The sequence below is a fragment of the Sprattus sprattus genome (assembly GCF_963457725.1).
Source record: "Sprattus sprattus genome assembly, chromosome: 11".
NCBI lineage: Eukaryota > Metazoa > Chordata > Actinopteri > Clupeiformes > Clupeidae > Sprattus > Sprattus sprattus.
The window spans coordinates 18,912,102-18,935,553 of NC_137909.1; the positions used below are offsets into that span (position 1 = coordinate 18,912,102).

Sequence of the window (23,452 nt, forward strand, 5' to 3'; positions counted from 1 at the left end):
TGCAATTTAATTGCGGAAGCAAGTGGAAGTTGTGATAGAGTTGCGAATGTCCCTCTTTGTAATTATAATTGAGTTATTTGTTAAAAATAAGTTATTAATAAACAAACATTCATTAAATAACAAAACCATTGAGAAATGGTCCTCTAAAATAATAACCTCACCAACATGCCAAATAAAAGATGTAGCAAAAATGTAGCAAAATAGGCTGTTGAATGTATATTACTTGTATTGTTGTTATGGAAACAAACACCGTTTAGTATTGGACTTTTACTTTGACATCATTCAAATGTTCCTCTCGTGGAAATGGCAACAGCTGTTATCAAGAAACATAGTTATGCGATGTAATGCTAAACACGTAGTGAGAACAGTACATAGCAACAACGAAGTGCACCTGTTGGTATTACAAAAGGACCACCAGTAAGACTGAATAAAGTGTTATGAATATCTCAGCCTTCACATATAATGGGGAAAAAACTGCCAGTGTCACTGATCTGACGTCCTGTCATGCACGTCTTTCTGCCGTTTTCAATCGGTTTTGCTATCCTTGTTAATTTATTTTATCTGTATAGGGGTTTATGTTGTTCAATCTCATATATGAATTTAAAGTTGTCCAATTTCAACTAACCCATTCTTCAACACTATGCTACCTTATCTTCAAACAGAAAGTAAGTTAAAATCTCAATTGCAACAGCTTTCGAGGGTTTGGGAAATAATCGCTGCTGATTTGATGTTTGGTGGAGTCAATCCAGAATTAGTGTTGATGAAATTATAATCAAGTCACCCAAACTGCCGTGAAAAAAACGGGAGTCGCTGAAACTGTTGTTGCATCCCTGTACAACAGTGTGTTCTTAAATGTTAGACGTTTCAATTTCTTTAATCACCCAAAAGCCCCGCTCCACTGTTGCCTGTGATAGCAGACGCTTATTAACTAGCATTACCCTGTCCCTGACAGGGCAGTGTCCTAGATAACTGTCTAGCTAGCTAGCGCAGCTAGTGAATAGATAACGTTAGCTAGTTTTATCCTATATCGTGTCAGCATCTCAGCCAGTTCAGAGTCATATACAGGTTGCCTTGTATTTTGGATGCGACGTTTGGGTGTACTAAGATTCGTTGTCACAACGAACAATAAACAAATGTGGACTTGATGAACGAAATTTAAGACCTGTTGACGAAATTTAAGACCGGTTGACAAAATATAATACCTTTTCAAGGCCTTAAATTATCAATACTAAATTTAAGACTTTTTCAAGTTTTTAAGACCTCGCGGGTACCCTGTGCTATGCATCAGTTAAAAAAAAAATAGGCACAAATATTTTCCATACATCTACAGTAAAATTGTCTATTTCTGAATATAAAAAGGGGTCTGCGCCGAAATTCCTTTAGGTTATACATTCAGATCAAACTAGGGCTGCAACTATCGAATATTTTTGTAATCGAGTATTCTATCAAGAATTTCATCAATTAATCGAGTAATCGGATTAAAGTAATTTTGCGTTTTCAACAACGTCATGTCAATAGTGACTCGCATTATTAGCCGCCATGCTAACGTAGCCGCCATGCTAACGTATCCGACCGACTAGCATCGCGCAGTTGCCGCGATCGTGTTATCAAAACCTCCAAAATGTCATCAAAGTAGCTAACCCCATTGCATTAAAATTATAAACGTCTTGTGTTTATGTAACACTTAGTCATTGTTTTCTGAAGGATTAGCAGACAGATTGAGATAGATAGAACTAACGTGGATTAGTTACAATGGCGACTACGCTTGGTTTGTTTACCTTTGAAACTTCCTGTGGTGTTTCATCTTTACGTATCCCTAATTTCTGTGTCACTTACTGTAACATCATGCCTAGCATCACTATCACTCATAGTATAGTCTACAAATAACCTCACACACCGTAAATTCAAACTTATGCTTGTGTCCATAGTATCTAACAATCGTAAATCAGCTAGCGTCAACATTTACGTTACATTGAAGTGGCTCCGCTTGGTGAACTGTTAACGTTAATGAGTTAAAGAACTGTATTTGCTGGTTCTAGGTTGCTTGGTTGTATCGCTCGGGCAGTGACTGTTAGAACACCCACGATTACCAAAGCAGTATTCTTTATCTCCATTTAATTCATCAATTTCCATTACATGACAATGCGTACGATCGTACAATATGTGTGTTCAATGAGAATAGCCTGGGCAAATCAGCACTGAACTGAATTACATTAACATGAGTTATTGCTACATGATAACAATTACACAACTAATATTAATAGATAGTGGACACACTAGGCAACATGATATCATCCATAATACATTAAACAGTCGAAATATAAACTTATAAGGATGAACCCATCCTTACTACATCGAATCAACATAAGAGCAGAACATAGCTAAATTTCCGCTTAGCCCGCTATCGCTACTATAACGTACCCTGCACTTCATGAAACTACGTACTATCCTAAGGTAGGCACACAATGCCTAAAATAGTACTTCACCATACTGTGACATAAGTTTCGAGTGCTTACATCATTATTGTTCTACGTGTATGTGAATCTTGTGTGCTTAACTAAACTGGTCACTACCATACTGAAACCTAGACCGACGGAGCTGCTGTCTACAGAGACCGTAAATCTTTGAATGCACGCGCGCGTCAATAATAAAAGTCCGTATGAAATGGTGACACCAGAGCATGATATGAACTAAACGAACCCTCGAGGCAAAAAAAAATCCTCGATCATTTTTTGTAATCGAGTTACTCGAGTAACTCGAGTAATCGTTGCAGCCCTAGATCAGACACTCAGAAGTCTTGGTCATTAGTAAGTCTAGCCAATCCGTCCACAACTGTTGAATAATTATTTCATTACAATGAGTTTGGAAACAAAATCATAGTGAAATCAGAGGCGTTATAAGTGAAGACAAATCACTGACGAATGGGGGAAATTGGAGGGAATCCGTTACGTTTAACATGGCAGTCCTGCCCTGTATTATGTGTATTAAGGGCCAATCACATTGTTGGAGACTGCATTAATGACGATTCGCCTGCAAGTTCTGTTCATTTCCACTGTTGCCATAGTAATTTGCTTGGTATGAAATTTGGTGCCTGCACAGTTAACAAGTCAACACGAAGAAACAAGTATTTTAAGCCTGACTTGAGGGGTTGGGGAAACAACGTTGACACCTTTTAGGTTCATATCTTGTAGTTATTTGAACGCAGATTAATGTGATGTACTTTTAATGTCTGACATCCTATGTGGAGATGAATCTCCCCTCATTTATTTTGGCTGGAACATGATCACGATCTCCTTGTTTGCCCGAAACAGCGGCCCAAAGGCATTGCCAAGATGGCTGCCGAGTGGCAAGAAGTGCCTAAAAGAGTTTTGATAAAATGCCTATGTTTAATTTTTTTTTTTTACAACTTCTTGACATTGTTACTCATTACCGCTTTCCATTTCATTTTCCCCAAAGGTACATCTGCAAAACGTTTTACATTTAAAACTATTTCAAAATGATGAATGCATAAATATATACAGGTTGGAGGCTGGATCTTTGATTGGTCCGAGTCTGTTCCCAGTAGGGATGTGCATTTTGGTCATATTAACAGCTCTGAAATGAAGCAAGTACTTGTGTTCCGGTGAGTTTGTGGGGATTGATGCCGCAACAAGAGTAAGTAAATCACCAGTTAATGCAGAAATGCTTGAGTACTCTGTGTAACCCCTAGTGCATACTCCCCTTACCACCCCCTTGCCCCATCCCCCGTACTTACTGAATCCAACCATTTTATCAGGCACTTTGTAGTCTTCTGTGATAATAGCCCTGGAAAGGAGAACAGTTGATTTAGCGCCTTCATAAGACTAGAGGTATGCATTTACTCTTGGAGGTGACGCCATGTATAGGTATAAAAATGCACATAAGCCTGAGATACATACAACACACTGGTGTTGCGGTGACTGCATGGCTTTAAATGTCTGAAAATCAATAGGCTTTCACACTGTACAGCATGAATAATATATTCCATATAATATGTGATATGGAATCTTACAAAAAAAGTGGCCTCTGCTTACCTTTGATGTACCATTCCACCCAGCTGGCTGCCAACTGTGAGAGAGAAGAGAGGGAGAAGGTGTCAGCTGACATTTCTAAGGAGACACCACATCTGTGTGCAGACTGAGAGTAATATTAGGTCTCAGCACCCTGGGTGTGTTTCGTGTATATATATATATAAATATGTGTGTGTGTGTGTGGCAGAACTGGAGATAGCCCACGGCTGGTTTAAACAAGATCTAATGGAAGATACAGAGAAGTGTTGTTGAATGAATGAATGTTATGACTACATGGATGCAACTGTAACCTTAAACAAAAATGAACTGGATTCCAATTCCCTTTTGCTTTACATTTGCATTCATCTTGATCATTTAATCTAAAGGTTCACCACAACGGTCGATGTCAAAGCAATCAAACTTGACAAATACTTTGGAAACTCGATGACACGGTCAGGCAAAAAAAGGAACCTCAGGGTGGGGGGTTGCCACGGCACAGATCACGGTAACATACAAGCCAAGGATAGAGAGAAATCGCTCTTTTTCTCCCCACGACAGAAGCAGGCATTTGTGAAATATCCATCTCCGCATTAATGAACAGATCTACTCTCAGCATTAGATGCAATTAATAATGATTTCATTATTTCACTAGCCAACACACCACCAGCACCCTTTTCAAATCAGCACCACTGACCAAGCATGTGGTTCTTGAAAAAGTTTCCATAGTCATTCTGAAACCTTTAGGAAGTCACACAGCTGGTTTACCATGCACTGGCTTTCAAAGATAACTCGTTGTCTCAGCGACTGCGAAGCACCGTTTGTGTGCGGGTGGCTTAGGAACAGAATGTCCTCTGCTAAGCACACTGGAGAAACAAACACGGCACAGAGTAAGAGAGGAGAGGTTTGCAACATACAAGCCTCCCTCTCGCTCATTGTGTGTGTGTGCACTGGTTTACTCACAGCAAGCTTAGCCGGTTGTGCAAGCTTAATGTATCGTCAATCCATAGAAAAGCACCAGTGTTTCCAAGTGCTTGCATGTGGAACTTTCATAGCAAAACAATTGTTATGTGAATCATTTCCTGCCTTTTAAACAACTGACTATATATCAATGTTACACCACAACACACTGATACACAAGAACAAACAGAACTACTGGTACTGGCTCATATTAGCAAAAACAATGTTTGGTGGGGAAAGTGCCAAATATTAAGGCAATCGCAAGTATGATCCATGACACTACAGCTTCACTGTCAATGGTAAAAACAGAGCAAGGCACACCTATTAGTTTAGATGCATCAACTCGCATCTCCATTGCTGTAACTACTCTTGTAGGGTCAGGGGTCAAAAACAATTATTCCTGCCAGATTGAAATCCAGAGTAACGGGAATGTAAGCTAACTCGCACGGGTTTTAATGCCACCGCTTCATGATATGACAGTCTACTACATATGACCCGTGGACTGTGTTGAGCAGTTAAAGCATTAGAGAATCTCACCCATGACCAACCATAACTTTTGACAAACCTGACTCAAGCAGTAGTACAATAGATCAAATCTGTTGGAGAAACTTGTAAATCGTGTAGAAAATTTACATTAATAGAAGAATCATAGCAAGCTGTCAATAAGCAACAGAGTATCAGGATAAGAGACACAGCCTATCTTTGTGTGATTGACCTTCTGAAACTTCACATTTAACAGGTCGTCTATCAAGCCTACAGAGATAATGGCGGGGGCCATTTTGGTTTTCATTATCAGCGCAAACCGAGTGTTAAACATTGCCGTTGGGTGCTCAAGGGACAGGCAGAGACGACCAATTGATCACTAGTCCAGACCAGTGCAGTCAAGGCTAATACAGTTGTGTTTTTCACTAAGATTGATGCGTGTGTGATGAGTCAGTAATTTTTCTGTGTCACAAAATTCTCTGTCTATGGTCCCCTATGGTTTTGGTCTTTTTTTGAAGACAATTGCTAAGAGCAAGAGGCCTTGAGACAACTAAGCAAATGCTTGTGGTTTTCAAAAAACAGGAGAACTTGTGAGGGTGAATAAGTGTGTGTCACAGAGAGAGAGAGAGGGAGAAAAAAACGGCTTTAATAGACTTAACAGCGTCCCATTCTAAAACCTGGAAATATTAATGCGACAATGGCTGGACAGAACCAGTGGAAATGGACCGGGCAAAGATTAGTCATATACAAGGCCTTACATAAGGCTTTAGATTTGCTAATTCTGCCTTCTTAGAGAGACATTGTCTGAGAGCAGGGGAATGTTCCACCAGCTGCATGTGTGTCTGTCTATCTGTCTGTCCCATCATGCCATCCTCACCAAAGCTGTGGAGTGGGGGGAGAGGAATATAAGAACACTATTGGATTACGAGCGTTCCTCTCCGCTTCATCCTCACTCCTTCCCTCTATCTCCCTTTCTTCGTTCAACTCACACAGCCCCCCCCCCCCCCCTTCCCCCTTCTGCCTTTGTTTCTCTCTTAAGACGAAAATACCTCTGCGTCCCATGACAGCCAAACTTGATAATGTTTCCCTCCATTGCATAGACTTGACAATGAAACTGTTTTCAAAGATGACACTTCCCTGCATTTTTCTGTGTTTTGTTTCTCTTTGTACAGCTGAGATTGAATTTTATGGTTACTTCACTTACTTCTATGCTGTTTAGTATACAGCTATTCATTCATGTGTACTGTGAGTAAGTTTGGTATGTAGAGAACAGGTCTTTCGTGAAATTACATTGTGGGAGCTCATTTGTGTAGCCTGATTCTTGAGTCAGCATTTCCAGACTGTGCATTACTCAAAAAGGTGTACGAATAACAAAATGCCTACCTACTAAAATAATAAAAAGCTACAGAAGACTGCCAAAGTTGTGTGGCGGAACATGACTTCTAAATTGTGTTCTTCGGTTCTTATTTCAAGCCTTCTTTTGAGCTGGAGCACAGAACTGGTTTCACTTCTCCTGCTGCTTCACCAAGCGTCAGTACGAGCTCTCAGCCGCCTCAGCACAATGGTTACAACCCCCCTCCCCACACCTTCCCCTCCTGCACACAGCCATCTTACACACTTCTGCAGCCAGCCAGTAGCCACACGCACGCACACACACCAACACTCGTGTGACGTGTGCACGCTCTCCTTCAGACCAGGACCCAGCAAATCCTATGTCCTGTCCTCAGTGGGACTTGTGATCTGCTGTGGCCCGGCAGGGCTAATTTACTTTGTGGGAGGAGAGAGAAAGTAATCCGCCCCTCAAATAACATTCACTGACTGGCCCAGCTAGGCCACGGGAGCAGAGCATGTGATTCAATTCAGAGGCCCTTCAGAAACCTGACCAGGCCAGAGAGAGAGAGAGAGCAGGGGGGGGGAGAGAGATAGAGAGAGAGAGAGAGCGGGAGCACAGGAGAGAGAGAGAGAGAAAGAGAGAGCACAAGAAAGAGTAAGTGAAGGAGAGAAAGTCTGCTTGAGAGGGAGAGGTGCATTTTGTTGGTGGAAATGTACTCCACATTGGCCTGGCAGTACTTGGGGTCAGAGGGGGTGAAACTACACACCGCACAGCCATTTATACTACCCCTTACTCACCCTCACACTTGCAGCCCCACCTCCCAACCCCTACCTCAGACTCATTCAACATGGACCTGACTGTATTTGTAAAAATAAAAAAAGGGCCCACTTGAGACATGCCGGTCAGCTTTCCTTAAACAGAAAGGCTTCTATTGGCTGCTTTTTCTACTGACAGGTGTGCATCAGTATGTGAGGGCAAAGGTAAAACTGGAACCCATTGCTTGCCATAATCTGTAATCATGTAACAATGCTTCATAGCTACATAGGCGTTTCATGGCCTGACCCCTAGTTTCTAGACCATGGTTTAACTAGCACTATGGTTTGACAATACTGTAACCAACAAGTTTGTCGTAATTTATTTATATAGAAATTGTACACTATGACACACATTGCTGATTAAGTTGAATTTTTTCATTTCTTTCAGTTCAGTTTTCCTTTACATTGTATTTCAAAGTAGACATCAACAGTGATTAAGGCAAGTGTTGCATCTTAGCATTGAGGTCTTACATCCAGCGTTATAAGCAGCTAAGAGCGTTACCTTGAGTTGTTCCCTTTTCACCGGCGGGCACGAGTACTCTTTTTTTAAAACCACTGGATCTTTAGGGTGTGAACAATAAAATTGATTCAGCCGGGTGCTGTTGTTTAGGCCCTCTACATGGGCCTAGATGTTCTGTCCAAACTCCACATAAATTAAGTCCAACCAGTGAACAACATTCAGTCCAAGCCCAAACCTACGAAGCCCACCTCTGAACCCCAACCCCAAATAAAACACATGCCACTCTAGCTTGTCCCTTCCATTCTATAATTGCAGGGAAACCCTTTTACACGCCACAATACGCACTAGTGTTACTGACTGAACCTTTGAGCAACTTTTGTACAACAGCAACTTGTACTTTTGAATTTAACAACCCACTTATTTTTATTACCGTCTACTTCGAGGCCTGGACTGGCCGTTCTCTCTCTCGTATATGCCCTTCCTTGGCCGACACCTCTAGCTAACTGCCCCATCCCTTATCTGCTTCCATGCACACGAGGCACTGACACATCAAAGGCAAGTAAAGTGGAGCATTCAAGCCCTTACGCATGACAGGACGCACCAGGCAAGTCGTCGTGTTACAGTGTTTGCCATTCACCATGCCTTGTGCAGTGCACACAGACCCACTGTCTCAGCCAATGAGCTTGACAGAGCTTCCCCCCTGACCAGACACAGGACTGCGACTATAAATCAGGGCAGAGTCTACGTTGACCTCTTCTGTGGCTTGAAAATGGTGCCATTATTGGAAAGTTTTTACAGATGGACAAGTCATTTACTAAGCCACTGGTCAAGTGAAGTTTTTCATTGTCCAATACCATTTCTGGTTAGTGCTGCACATATCTATATTTAACGTTACATCAGACCATGTATGAAATGCTGAGATGGTGTTATGTTATGTCCCCCCCCCCCCCCCCCCGTGTGGGAAGTCACAGCACAACCACAGGGCTCACCTCCTTCGTCCATTGTGCGCTTCTGGCCTCCGTAGCCATAGAGTGAGGGGTCCACAACCGGAGAGGAATTGTTCATATGGGGCATCTGGTCTCCCCCCATCTTAGCCGCAATCTGAAAACAGGGTAAGGGGAAGAAAAGGTTAAAGGAAGACCAAAGACAGAAGGGAAATAGGGAGAGTGAGAGAGAGGGTGAGGGAAGGAGGGGGAGGGAAAGAGAGGAGTTAGGGTTTGCATGTGCAATTGATTAAGGTGCTTCAACACATCTACATGCGCAAAAATGTGGACGACACCAACTCTGGGATGGCTACTCCTTTTTCTGGAAAAGCCATTTCTTATAAACAGCCCAAAATCCAAGTCCTACAGAGAGGTTTTCAGAAAGAACTTCTGAAAGGAGTGTTTACGACTGCAAAAAGGCCTATTCTGACAACAGCACAGTCTACCAATGACGCCTCTCTGCTGTGGCAGGTAAATTGAAGAAACAGAGGCACCGGGACGCTAATTGGGCTCTTTTCACACATCAGGCAGCTTCCTCCGGTCCAATCAATTCTTCGGAGAACATGTTTGGGCTGCCAGTCGACGTGAATGCCACACGATAGAAAAGTACGCCCCTTCCCCAATCTTCATGGACAGTTGTCGCTCTAATACTCGTAATGCAGTGTTATGCTAAAATGTGGTCTCAGCTATGACACGTCCACAATAGGGAATAATTTGCCAAAAAGAAGGAAAATAAATAAATAATATTAACACACAATTGGAGGCGCCCAATTAGAGGTTTCCATCACCTTTTTTGGGCGCCTGTTTGTGCCTGACTTTCTATCCAGACCGCAGAAGGATGAGGCCGTGAAAAAAACAGGGGGGAGGGGGTGTGGTACCGTGTGGGGGGCCCAGGAAGGGGTTTGGTGTTGGGGGGGGGGGGGGGGGGGGGGGGTGGGGTTGGTGTTGCTGGCTCCTCCTCTTCCCTGAAGCCAAGAGCCTCTTTCTGGGGAATGCTGGGGAGGAATGCCAGAAATGCAGGCGCTCCGATAAAGCGCTCTCTCTCTCTCTCTCTCTCACACACAGAAGGCTGCAAGGCCACAACTCAAGACAACTGCCAACTTGTTGCCTTTTTCTAGGGGGAAAAGGGAATGCTTCCTAAAAGGGTTTCAGTAGGGGGAAACCCTTGAGGTCAGAGGGCTGTTTGTCATGAGGCTATACAAAAAGTGCAAGAGGGCCATTGCACCTCAGCCAATCAACTACAGCACTGTCCATAATACAATAATCACCGTCAGGATACACACTTACTGTCACATTACTGTACAGGGAAGGACAATGAATTCCAAAAGAGGAAAATATTTATAATTGCATAATATCACACCCCAAAACAAGCTCAACTCTTACACAGCTTCTGTGCAAACTTGACTAATTCCATGTGGTTTCATGCTAATTTTGCACTGTAGCTGCACTCCCGAACCACTTAACAAAATTGCCAAATCCAGACATGGCTAGCAATTTTTTTTTTTTAAATGCAGTTAGTAGTGTCAAACTTCAATTGCTAGGACCACAACCAGGAATAACACAGCAAAACAGCAATTCGGCTCATGCTAAACTATGTGAGATCCTGAAAAACTTGGCCTCCTTGTTACTTTGTGTACTTTAACGAAGTAGCAGCACGAAGCATTTCCTTGGCCTGGAATTACGCAACTGGTGCGCAACAGAGGTGTGCACCTCCGGCACAGTCACAGCTTGGACCTGCGTTGCAGCACAGCACACAGCAAACAAAGGCACTGATTGTCTGTAATGGCGCATAATTCCGCCCAAATAAACATGGGCTAACGCATGTCTTACATAAAGCCTCAGACCTGGCAAAAAAAAGAGCTGCATCTTGAGGCCCTGGGTTTCAACGTGGGGCAGTAAAAAAGCGAAGCTGACGCAGGCTGCCGTTTTGGCCACGCTCCAAGTTCTATTTTTTCCCCTCCCGCGGAGTTGATGGAAGTGAGACGAAGCGGAGAGGAGTGGAGCACGCGCAAGTGTCACTGCGTTGGTCCGGGGCCCTCTGTTGCTCTAGCTCTCCACCGGCGGTTCGTGGAAACCATGCGGGGGAGCCAGGGAGGGACAGCTGAGCGCAACAGCAGCGAGGGGAGAAACTGAAACCACCCGCAGGTGACATGTGCCAGTACAAGGCCATCCGGGCACGCACACACACATGGACACTCGTACCCGTAATACACACACACACGGACACTTTTACTCACATGCACTGTATGTACATTCACACAGACACACACATACTCTTACCCAAATATGCACATGCTGACATAAGAAACATATGGATACTACTGAGACAAATGGTATGGGTGTTACAAAATAGGGAGCCATACTATGGTAGAGCACCATTTGCTCATGTTGATTTTGGAAGACAGAGAAAAAAAAATCTTCTGTAGATTCTTCTTCTCCCTAGAGCAAGAAGGCAAATGTTGTTTGTGAACCTTATCCTCTATATAGCCTGTACACCACACGTGTACCACAGCAAAATAAGAGAATTACCCAAACTCACGGTTGAGAGGGTAAGAGAACATTTGCAGTGTAAAGGTGACAGGTGTGGGCAGTTGAGGCCCAGCATGGCTTTAGGCAAGGGTGTCGAGGCCACATCTAAACAACTGAGCCCCCGATTGTCATACTGACAGCTGAAGCTACGCTGATCTACACAGGAAGACACACAGGATGTGCTTTCTTAATTAATAAGCAACATGATGATTAATTATGCAACTAATGTGTGGGGTTTGTACTGTCCGGTGAAAACCCCTTCTTGTACGTGACATTTACAGAAGGGGCATAGCATTAGGAGGTTATGACTTGAGACATGATGACACTTTATGTTAAACACCACTGAGAACACACCAAGTATGTTCAGTGGTCCTTGACTACTGAGAAGGTGTAAAGGGCAGCGGTGTCAAATTAATGACAATAACTATTTCGCCAACGTGCTTGTCAGTATGACGTAATAACAGTGTGGTGCGATCTGGCACGTGGGTACATTACTCTGCAATTTTTGTCAGCTCAACCCTAAAGTAAATAGTAGCCAAGTCCACTAATACTATAAAGTTAAAAATGTTAACGCACAAAACGTTAATTTTGCAATTCCAATGCAATACTGTGCCTTGCCAACCCACATATTCAACTTCAGAATCAGCGCGAACGTTTCGCGTTGTCTAAATAACCCAGCGTTAATATATTAACTTACTTTGCCTGACCTAAGAGGGAAGCAAATTAGGCCACTCACTGACCCAGGACGATAGCGGTTAGCCAGCTAGTTATCAGCACACCTAACTGGCTAACTAGCTAGCTTAACTTGCTATCTATCGTCGTTTTTAAAGCTGGCGACATACTTTCCAAACTGTAATAGTGCGCGTGGAGATTGGAAAAGTACCTATTTTTGAAAGCAATCAAGGTACATAGAAGTTATCGTGTCTTTTAAACACTGTATAACTGTCGAGCAAACTGCGTATGGCTGGTTTAAATTAGCTCCTTATAAGTTGTTCAGCGACTTCAAAATGCTCGCTAACGAGAGGCTCACTAGTTAGCTAACTATAAAATGTGCGAAAAAACAAAAAACTAAGATAAATTATAAGCGCCCGATGCGATGTATTCTACCTAACCAAGTTTGTGGTTTGACAAACAACTTGGCTTTGTTTGTTGTTTGTGAGTTAACTTCGAGCAATGTTGGCGTAAAGTCAGATGGTTTGCAAGGCTTCGCGGAACTAGGCCACAGCAACAGCAGCTTGTGTGCTAGCTAGCTAGCTAGAAGATCTTAACCTAGCTAGCTAGCTGGCTAGCTACAAGTTGTGTGGCGTTACAACAGGTTGCAGTTTGTTGCTCGTGTTTTGTTTTTTTCTCTCCGAGTCACTCCCAGTCTTACAGCCCAAAAGTTGTTTCTCACTTTACCAACTTGTCTTGTGTCTTATTAGCCTAAGAGCTCATTGTTAGTTTGTTGGGCGTCTTCTGGCCCACATTCTCTTAATCTGCACGCACAGCCATGCAGTCTTAACACTTGGACCTTGTGTAGCCAGTTATGCTAGCCTTGTATGTGCACAAGAGTGTGTTCTCAGCGGGTGAGGGGGGCTGGGGATACGCTGCTTAAAAAGTACACTCCTCCCCCACCCTGAAAGGCCTAGCTCTAATCTTACGCGATTTCAAAAAGATTCCTCTCTGTCAATTGCATTACCTGTCGGGCCCGGTGTAAAGCGTCGGCGAAGCCGTCTGCTTTCATTCCAGGCTGAGCCACCGAGGCCTGTCCCTGCACCAGCTCCGCCATCATCATCATCCCTACCACAGCAGCGCTCCGCAACACATCAGAAAAAAACTATAGCCCAGCAGCGAGCAAGACGATCAGGCAACACGCGCCGACCCCGGAACAGGAAATTAAACGCGGTGACTTGAAATAACGCGAGAGGATTTCTTCAGTGACTAGACGGTAGAGCCATAGAGCGTCATAGGCAGTAAAAAAAACCATAGAGCTGATTTTCACAAGCCACACGGAAACTGATCAGAGGAAGTGTCAAACAGAAAACTCCATGGACAAATGTTGAGTCGTATACAGGGATATTCACATGCTGACGCCGTTATTTGTCATATGTTAAAACAGGCGAAGTTGTATTTGTATGCTCACAAGCTCCATGTTCTATTTGTTTTATCATGTAAAACACCATAAAGTCTGCTGAAAGCGAAAGAGTATTTTAATATAGTGCATGCATGTATTATTGAAGTGTGGTAAAAATGTTATTGCCGTCTTCGTTGTTTTCCGTGAAGAGCAACTGAGATCAAACCAAATGTGGTTTATCAGAATTCTCAAAATGTAAGATCTCAGGACACCTTAACAATTCGCATTACAAATAATTAGCAGTGTTTATTATGCAACCACCATAGCATAACAGAAGAATTTAGGGAGTGCATTTAAACATTAAATAATGCAATACAAAAACCAAAGAAACAACCAACAGAAAAAAGTTGTAGCCTATCTGTAGCCAGAGAAAGAGAGAGAGTGTGTGTGTGTCTGTCTGTCTGTCTTAGTCTCCTGGTTAGTCATTCGCCAAATTGATAAAACAACACAAGGCATTAAACGTTTGACAACAATTCACTTGATATTTGAAAGTATAATTGAACAAGTGCAGATTATCTTTTAAACCAGATCATGGCAAAGCAATGAAATAACTTGTTCTAATTTAGTAACGGTAACAACATGTGGTGACACGCATTTTAGAGGCTGAAAACAGGCTGTAGCCTTGTCATGGGCTTTCAAATGAATGGGCCGAAAGTTGTAGCAGCATCTCTTTCTTCTTGTATGGTATATGAGCAGTGTCTCCCTCTTCTTATGTTTCATCAAGAACACCACCTAATGCTTGTATTGTCAAAGCAAGTTGCCGGAGCAATCTTTCTGTTATTTCATTGTTCAGCACTCACTTTAGAGTGTTTTTAATGTTTTATTTGATTCCATCTTTTGTTTGTTTGTTTATATCTTCGGTCTGTTTGTCTAATTAACCTACTTATTTAGTTAACAGGCCTTTTGGGACCACAGGACATCGGTAGGCCTCATAGCACATGTTTGAAGAGGATGTGTAAGTTGAGAATATATGAATTTATTTGGAATTTCCTCAAAACTCCACATGTGGAAACAGCTAACTTTGGACATCTGGCAGATAGTGAGTGTGAGGGGAGTTAAATGCATTGAAATTGCCACCAATTTTCCAACCTGTTTATGCAAAACAGCCCCACAATTGCACGCAAACCTAATATTTAAATCCTGTAACATGAAACTGCAGCATATGTCACAGTAGAAGGGAGTATAACTACAGCGAGGGCAAAAAGGAATATAATAATCGCCACCATACACATAGTATCAATATTAATTTACATGTAACAAAAGAGAAGCAAGACCATTTTTTTTGCCTCTTTGTACATTGCAATCAAAACTACAATGACTCCTCATGATCGATCTGATTTGTTGTGATTTCCTCTGACCCACCCTCTCTCTATTGCTCTTGTTCTCTTTCCTGTCTCTTCCTCTGTCTCAGTTGACAGGAAGATTGACACAGAACTGAGTTTGACCGGATGGAGACAACAAGGTATCAATTTTCATAAGCCCATCAGCCTGGAGCATTTTATCACCTCCACAAAATCTGTCAGGAAAGCATTGGCTACCATTACCTTTGCCAGACAGACATGTCCAAATGAAGATCTTTCATTCAGCGCAAGAGATCTTAGTTATTGCTACCATCTGGCAGACAATGTATTCAGACTCAAGAGTGGCTGGGATGGTCTGTGGGTGGGAGGGTGGGTGTGAGGTCAAAATTTGGCTGCAGTTGAAGTTGAAGTCAGAAGTTTGGAGCAATTATAGACTCAGTTGCACTGGGTGATTTTCTCTTGAACCGTGTGGAAAGTAGGTGCTGACAGAGAGAATTGGTTCAACTGTGTAAGGGACAGCGAAGAGTGTCTGTAATTCTGGATAGTGCTGAAAGTGATTAACTTTCAAAGCTGATCAGGTGTCAAGATTTCCTCTTCCATCTGTGTTTTTAATGTGTGAGTGTGTGTGTGTGTGTGTGTGTGTGTGTGTGTGAGAGAGATAAAGTGTGTGGGTGTGTACAGTATGTGTGTTTAAGAGAGAGAGAGTGAGTGAGTGTGTGTGTGTATGTCAGAGAGACACAGTTTGTTTCTCTTTGTGTGTGTTTGCGTGGGTGTATGTGTGTGTGCATGCGTATGCGCAAACCGAGGAGATGCAGAGATGCCTCTTACTGGTCCTGACTCTTTGCTTCAGCTGAAATTCATGAAGCTGGGTGCCCATGAAGGAAGAGTGTATGAGTGATTGGCAGGTCTATAGCTCAGCAACAACTTTTGATAAGAGGAACTGGGCATGTTGTCTCTGAAATGAAAAATGTAATGGCAACAGATGTCCGTCACTAGAGTAGGAAAAGTTAAAAGTAGGAAGTCAATGAAGTGGCAATGGAATTCAGATCTTTCAGAGGGAAATTATGGAGAGTTGATCTAAAAATACAGAGGTAATCAACAAACACCAACAGACTTAACTTGCACCAGTGACAGGACATCTGGCACTGATAAAAAAAATATAATTTGTGAATGGATATATCTTTTTGGCAATGTATTTGGCAATGTTATGCTGTAATTGCTGGTTTAACATGTTTGGTATTTCTGATCCAGAGCACAAAACTATAAAGTAAATAGCCTGGGTACGTTCACATACTGTAACTATATACCATCAAAATTAATTTGATAAATAAAAACACTCACCCACATAAACATACCTTAAACATTGTAACCCTAACCTGCATTTTGTTGTTTTAATTAGGACACAGACAAAGACACACACATAAACACACATGCATAAGACTCCCGTTACCCTCAGCCCACTACCCCAGCCTTTGTCTGTGTCCTAATGAGATGTTAAGTATTAATATAAAATAAAGCTCTATTGAGCATACAAGTTAGTTTTGTGTAAAGAAGCATGGAGGGATATCTTGTCCAATAGGTAGAAGTACATAGAAACGTGATTGCTGAAAAAAAAATTGTGGTAAAATATTTGTCTTTCAGTATGATAACTCAAAAGACATTGCAACACAAATAAGGCCAGCTATCTAGAGATGAAATAGTAACAGAACTTTACTGGACCCTTTTATTTCGACATAACTTTGTGAATTGTTACAAGAATTTATTACAGTTCAGTTTCAAAAAGCAAATGGCTACAGTTTTGCATTCCGAGTTGTCGTACAACACACTCTTCCAAAGCACTAAGGCTCCTTCCAAAGCACTGAGGCTTGTCATTCATAAGATGTTATGTTGTTGTTGATGTTATCAATCCAATTCTGGTTTATTGTACTTTAAGCACTTATTAATCTGTACTGGATCAACATCTACATATATGTATTAGCTGGTTCTTACCATGTCACAATGCATCAGTGAGCGAGAAAGATATTGCAAAGATAGCCAGTGCCACACATGGGACTTAATCACACATTAAATACTGTTACTTTTCATAAGATTTAAATAGGATTGTTTTGGGGCATCCCAAACCTACATATATTATATTTACTATACCATGTATTTATTATACTCTGTACTCTGTACACAAATACAAATGATTTAATTAAAAAAGTGCAATCCTCCTCTTCACTACTGATTCAGAAGGATGATTTATACGTCTTAGTTCTGCAAATGAATGAAGAATCTAATGTAATGACGAGAAAAAAACATCCAAACAAAAGGTAAGTGCTTGCGCAGTGTTGTACAATAAAACTTTATAGAAATGTATATATTCGTTGCATGAAATTGTTCTTGTTCATCTAACTTAGTCTCTCTTCAGAAGACAAATCGTGCTGCACAATGACTTCCACTCCAAGAGGAAATGATAGCAATTTAATGAAGTGTTTGGTTAGTGCGCTTTCCTCGCCAGTGACAAAGAGGAACCAATTATATATTGAAAGAAACTTAAATGGAGCTAAAAAGGACAGTAGGAACATCAAGAAAAAAACACCTACAAGTAAATATGACAATTCTGCGGTGAGAATAATAGCAAGGCATTATCACAGCCTGGGGAGCCTTCTAAAGAAAAACCCAGACCCTTGACAGGTCACTTCCAGTTAGAAATAAAAAGAAAAAGAGGCAGGTGAGTGAAAAGAACATAACGCCTTTTTTTCTTGTCCTATCATCACAAACTCACTCTTTTATCTCTTTGTATTCTCACTGGCTTTCTTTTTTGCCTCTCTTTCAGCCTGTGTAATGCCTCCCACACTCCCCTACCCCCACACCCACCTCATGTCTGCCCCGACCACTTTGCCTTGAATCAGTGTCGTATCTGGATTTTTAAATGACGCAATTATGCCAGGTTCCTGCGGTGAAAATTACGGATGTTTTCCACTATTTCCCTCTCCCTCTCTCTGCTGGGACCCAGTGACCCCTCCCTGGTCAACAGTATAACAGCCCCCCCCCCCGGCGCACCTACCCACCCCCCTTCCCACACACACCAGCACCACCATCTCGTCTTCTTTTCTCCCTTCTTCTCTCCCTATCCGTTCCCACCTGTCCCATTCTTCCCTTTATCTCCTCCACTGCCAAGCCTGTTCATTTCATTGTGCACTTTCTGGGGACTAAGGGGGCATAATGGCTAACAGAGCTTGTTGGGCAGATCCTCTCACCATGCGTTAACACAATAAGTGTGGTTTTATATGTGTATACCGTTGCGCCCTTTCTCAGACGGATCTTCCACTTTCCGTCAACATTATGCTGAAAATTTGTGAATCTGTCATTCTTGAGTCCTGTAAAAGTGATGTAAAATAGGGCACACACTGAGCACATTGTAGGGGAAAATATAAACAGGACACTTTTAGGCTGAGGGGACTGAGAGTAAGGAAGTGTTTTGCCCTCATGCTAGCACAAAGGATGCAATGGAAATATCTGAGAATTCTCCATGAACAGCGCCGGTTGCATGGTTATAGGTTTACAGAAGTGTTTAAATGTGGCAGTGACAATATCCCCATCAAAACCTGTGGGAAAATACTGCTGTTAGCATACTGCATGATGTGTTAGTAAAGTGTAGTGTTAGTATACTGCAGGGTGTGTTAGTATGGTGTAGTGTTAGTATACTGCATGATGTGTTAGTAAAGTGTAGTGTTAGTATACTGCAGGGTGTGTTAGTATAGTGAAGTGTTAGTATACTGCATGATGTGTTAGTAAAGTGTAGTGTTAGTATACTGCAGGGTGTGTTAGTATAGTGTAGTGTCAGTATACTGCATGATGTGTTAGTAAAGTGGAGTGTCATTATACTGCATGATGTGTTAGTATAGTGTAGTGTTAGTATACTGCAGGGTGTGTTAGTATATGTCTATAGCGCATTCTTCAGTGCAGTGTACAAACTTCCAGCTCAATACTCACATTCCCATATCTGAAAACTGTGCAGCTTGACTGACTCTTGAAATGCCAGCTTACCCCCTCTAGTGGCAAATCAGTAGTAGTCTCCGTTGCTATAACTAAGAGTGTAAAGAAGAGCGTGACTGAGAGTGATTGAAACTGAGAGTGCTATCTTGCCCTGATCAGTGTCAGCTGATAATTGGATACTGACACATTGGGCTAAAACCAAAAATGCAATATTCAAAACAACCATCTCTCAAGTGTTTAAATGTTGAATAGGTTGGATGTCATGCGGCATGATCTCATCTGCTTTGATTGCATTTGATAAGCCACTCTCTGAGCATACTTTTTATAAGCAAAGAAACCCAAAACACACAGTGAAGAACCACAGAGCGAGGTGCTCATATCCATCTCCACTTAACCAGCCAGAGTGTAACAATGCAAACAACTGTATGAGAGATGCATTAAACAAATCTCATATAAACGGACAGGGTTCTTCTGTGAGTCAGAGGGGCCATTAAAAGACGCAGTGCGCGAGTGGAAGGTGAGTTTCCTTAAGAGGGTGAAGGGGTCTCAGCAACTGGGGCCCAGCAGGGTCTCCCCACAGGCCTTTACCTCTTATTACAGCAACCAATCGAACAACATAACGAGAAAGCCAGCAAACAAAACAGCAGACCCCAGGGAGGGGGGCCCGAACAGATGAGAGCCATCACAAGGAGGAATATAAAGCTATTGATTGAGGTAAACATGCTGCATTACTGTCGCCCAGGGGGAACCAGACTCTCATTCACTCGGCTCAAGGGTTTGTTTTGGAAATGTCCTACAGCTGGTTATAAGTAGGGGAGAAAGAAAGAGACAGAGAGAAAGATAGTCTTGTCATCTGGTGCCTCCCTGCTGCAGAGTTTGATATTTATGTGTGTAAGGGGCTGAATAAATGGACCTAGCTGAAGTGAGAGAGTGAGTAAGACTCTGCAGGGAGCAAGGACAATATCACAGGGTACAGTATGTCTATTATCAATATTCACATTCTTTTGTGATTATATGAAATAGAAGAAAGATGTCAGTCTTCAAAAAACATAATGCCTTCAGGAACTGTTCCCGACTTGTGTTTGGTGACCAATGCTACCAACACAGCAAAGAGCTATTGATTGAGCTTAGCCCCACGGGGACACAACTCCAAAGTCCATTGACTATGTCAAAGCACAGGTTAGGGTAGACCAGCGTAACACGAGACCGGGGGGGGGGGGGGGGGGGGGTCCAAAACACTCATTAACCCTCTTGGATGGTCTACATTAAGCAGGAGGCAAAATATTTCTATTTTTCTATCAATATTTTATCACTCGCTCTATGGAAAACAAAGGCAGGGCTTTGGCCGTAATGGCCTCCCATCTGGCTATAGATCCAAGAGAGTGGTGTGTGAGCCGTCTCTCACAGGGGGCAGATGTGCAAACCTCTCTATGATCATGTGGCAGTGTGGGCATGGAAACTGACAACTATGACGCCTTAAGAAGAGAAATGAAACCACACTCGTGTAGACGTACAATAGTATTTCATGCGGCTAACAAAGGCCTTCAGCTTACATTTGTTTATTGTCTTCTTGCTGCATATGAAATAATATTGTTAGTGTATTCAGCAAGTGTGGGTTCTTTTCTCCTGTTTAAACCACATTGGACCTTGCACTTGGACTTTTTAAAATATTAATACTATGTTTGACCATGTTCCTTTCTTTTTGAATAAAGCAACAGAGGAGTTTAAGAGAACTGCTTTCTACAACAAATGTAGAAAATACTCTATGACTCACAGTGGTTTACTGCGAAGATTTTACATACTTACAGTTTGTACTGTCTGAGGGTCTGTCCAAGGCTTTAGGTTTATCACTGAGTATCTCAAAACAATCGTAGGCATAGTGTGGTTCCAAACACAACTTACCTACCACAGAATATTTGCTACCAATCTATCGCCCATGAACGGGTATTTTCCCCCTGCGCTTGTGCGAGCGTTTACATAATTCAGCACATGCCACGCTCTGCACCGCATCCCTGGCCACCGTAAATCCCACCAAAGCACGAGGCGGTGTGAACATGACCTCATCGTCTTTTCCAGGGCCATTAGCACTAGCTCCAAACCTCCTGGGCCTGTTAACCCTTTCCTCGGCCAGATGGCGAGCTGCTGTGTGGAAGCCTGGACAGAATGCCAGACCAACAGGCAGCCTTTCTTTTAACAATGGTCTTTTTCAGGTTTGCTTTGCCCTGCTCCATACTTCAAAGGGAATGGGACTTAATGGTTTGTGGCTCAGGTCCAGCAGTGCAAGCTCAGTGTATTAAGAGCTCTTTAATGTGGTCATAGATGTGTGGTCTACGAGTTTGTTTTTGAAGATGTTTCTGTATAACTCTTGTCTGACTAAACCATCACTGTACAACATTTCACTTTTGAATATTCTGTAAGTATATCTGGGACATCTCTTTGTATATCTACATCCAGAGAATACAATATTTATGGATGAAATAGTCATGATCATCTGTTTCCATGACAAGACAATGCTCCAAACAACATGAATCCACTCGAAACACACAACCTGCAAAAAACAAGCTTTACTGAAGAAATCATCAATAGTTAGCGACAAAACCCATCTCATTCAAGTTAATTTCAGTCCATTGACCAGTGTCAGTTGCATTCCAGTTCCCAAATATCAATTTTCAAGCTGAACAAAGATTTCTTGATCGCAACGCAAAGGAGCTGGGGTGGGGTGGGGGCTATTTGCTTTGCATTGCTTTTATCTGAGGGTCCCTTTCACCCTCCTTAGATCTGGATAGACCATAGACCAACATTCCTCAAGGGTGCATGACGTCATTGAGACAAATGAAAGCCACTTGGCATGCATGGAACATGACGACGCAGGCACTGAAAAGTTACAGGAAAGGCTCATGAGTGACTTCAAACACCTTCAGCAACTACTAAACCCGTTCGCTTACTTGTGTTTGACAAAAACTGTAATGTCAAATATATCAACAACAACTGACAATGAGCAATATCACTGTGTCTTCACCAAAGAATGACCCCCCCACCCCCCAAAAAACGCATTAACATCCAAACTTGACTCAAGTCGGGTAACTCATCTCTGCCTCCTTTCCATTCCCACAGCAGATGGACACAACAATGAGAAATACTCTGAAACGGAATATTTTGGAGTGCCAGATAAGGGAGAACTCTGGATGCGGACATGCTACGTAAACACAGTAACCCACTTAAGTGGAATACGCCACTACTGCTGCTGTCGCCGCGCCGCTTTGTTAAGGATGCTGGGACGAGACGAGGCGAGGCTGTGACAGGCTCCCACACTGCGGGAGCTCGGCGCAGATCCGGGGTCTTGGGTTACCCTAATTGATGGTAATTGACCTCCTGTGGTCATTGTTCCTGTTCCTTTGTGCCGTCTGATGTTTAGGATAAAGGTCGGTGAACCACGGAAGCAAAGAGAGACAGGTTAGGGAAGACAAAGAGAGAGAGTGACTGCAGAATTATAGCCTCTGTTTAAAGTTTTTTTTTTCCTCTTGTCCAGCATCAAGTTTTAAGTAACATGCACATGCATGCACACACACAGATCTGCTGAGCAAGATTCAGTATTAAAACATCTTTCTAGGATGGCAGTGTATACAATGTAACATGCATGTATCAGATGAATACCTCAGTCCCAACCAAAGACTACAGTAACGTAATGAATGTGTTTATCCACTTCAGTCCTCAAGTCCACCACAACCTCTAAAGGATGAGAACATGATCATGAACTTAACTGAGGACTGTAGAAAGATATACCACCTTACAAAGGAGCGCTGATAATAGTTTGTCACAAAGTGTCCAAATCCTTCCAACTTGCTCGGTTGGCATGTATCTTTGTGCTTCAGGCGACAGCAGAATAGTCAGTCATCAGTGAAACTCTTGACGAGCCTCGGACTGGAGGCTCCAAACAACGGTGGCCATTGTCTGCCACAGGGAATCATGGCAGGGGATGGACAGGGAGAGGAGCATTTTAGGAGACAACAGGAGTCTCCATTAGGCCTCCATTTCGGTGTCAACTCCTGACTTCCTGCGGCCTCTCTTTGTGTGTGTTTGTGTGTGTGTGTGTGTGTGTGTGTAGCAGCAATGACAGCTCCCCGGAGACTTGGGAGTGGGGGGGTGAAGCAAATGAGGTATAATTGAAGGGAGGTCAGGGATGATTAATTGCCTTGGTCAAGTGTCGCCGCTCTCATACCTAGCTCGACTGACAGGTGAGCAGACCTTCCCTCCCCTCCCCTCCTACCCTCCCTTCCCCTGTCCCGCTTGCGGAGGCTGCTTCTGGGTGCCCTCTGAGGAACCCGAGATGCTGGGGCCACTGGGGTGGACAGGTGTTCTTTTTTATTTTTTACCCCCCCCCCTACACACACACACACTCCCACAACCCATCCACTTGGTACGACATCACCCCATTCCCATCACTCGTAGCCCAGATTCTTCAAGGAAAT

The 23,452-nt window shown here is 42.7% G+C and overlaps 1 protein-coding gene across 5 annotated transcripts in view; it reads right to left on the bottom strand.

Moving 5' to 3' along the window:
- The window catches only part of fubp3 (far upstream element (FUSE) binding protein 3), a 31,104-nt gene extending 17,674 nt beyond the window's left edge, over positions 1-13,430 (bottom strand). For 3 of the 5 annotated variants that reach the window (XM_080848186.1, XM_080848187.1, XM_080848185.1), the window contains exons 1-4: positions 13,267-13,430; positions 9,066-9,177; positions 4,053-4,086; positions 3,755-3,804 (exon numbers count right to left, since the gene is read on the bottom strand). In XM_080848186.1, coding sequence (XP_080704312.1) covers positions 3,755-3,804; positions 4,053-4,086; positions 9,066-9,177; positions 13,267-13,365 — 295 coding nt within the window. In that variant the 5' untranslated portion in view covers positions 13,366-13,430. The remainder of the gene's footprint in view (positions 1-3,754; positions 3,805-4,052; positions 4,087-9,065; positions 9,178-13,266) is intronic. The other 2 variants (XM_080848189.1, XM_080848188.1) reach the window with 1 other exon arrangement.
- Between the last annotated feature and the right edge of the window lie 10,022 nt (positions 13,431-23,452).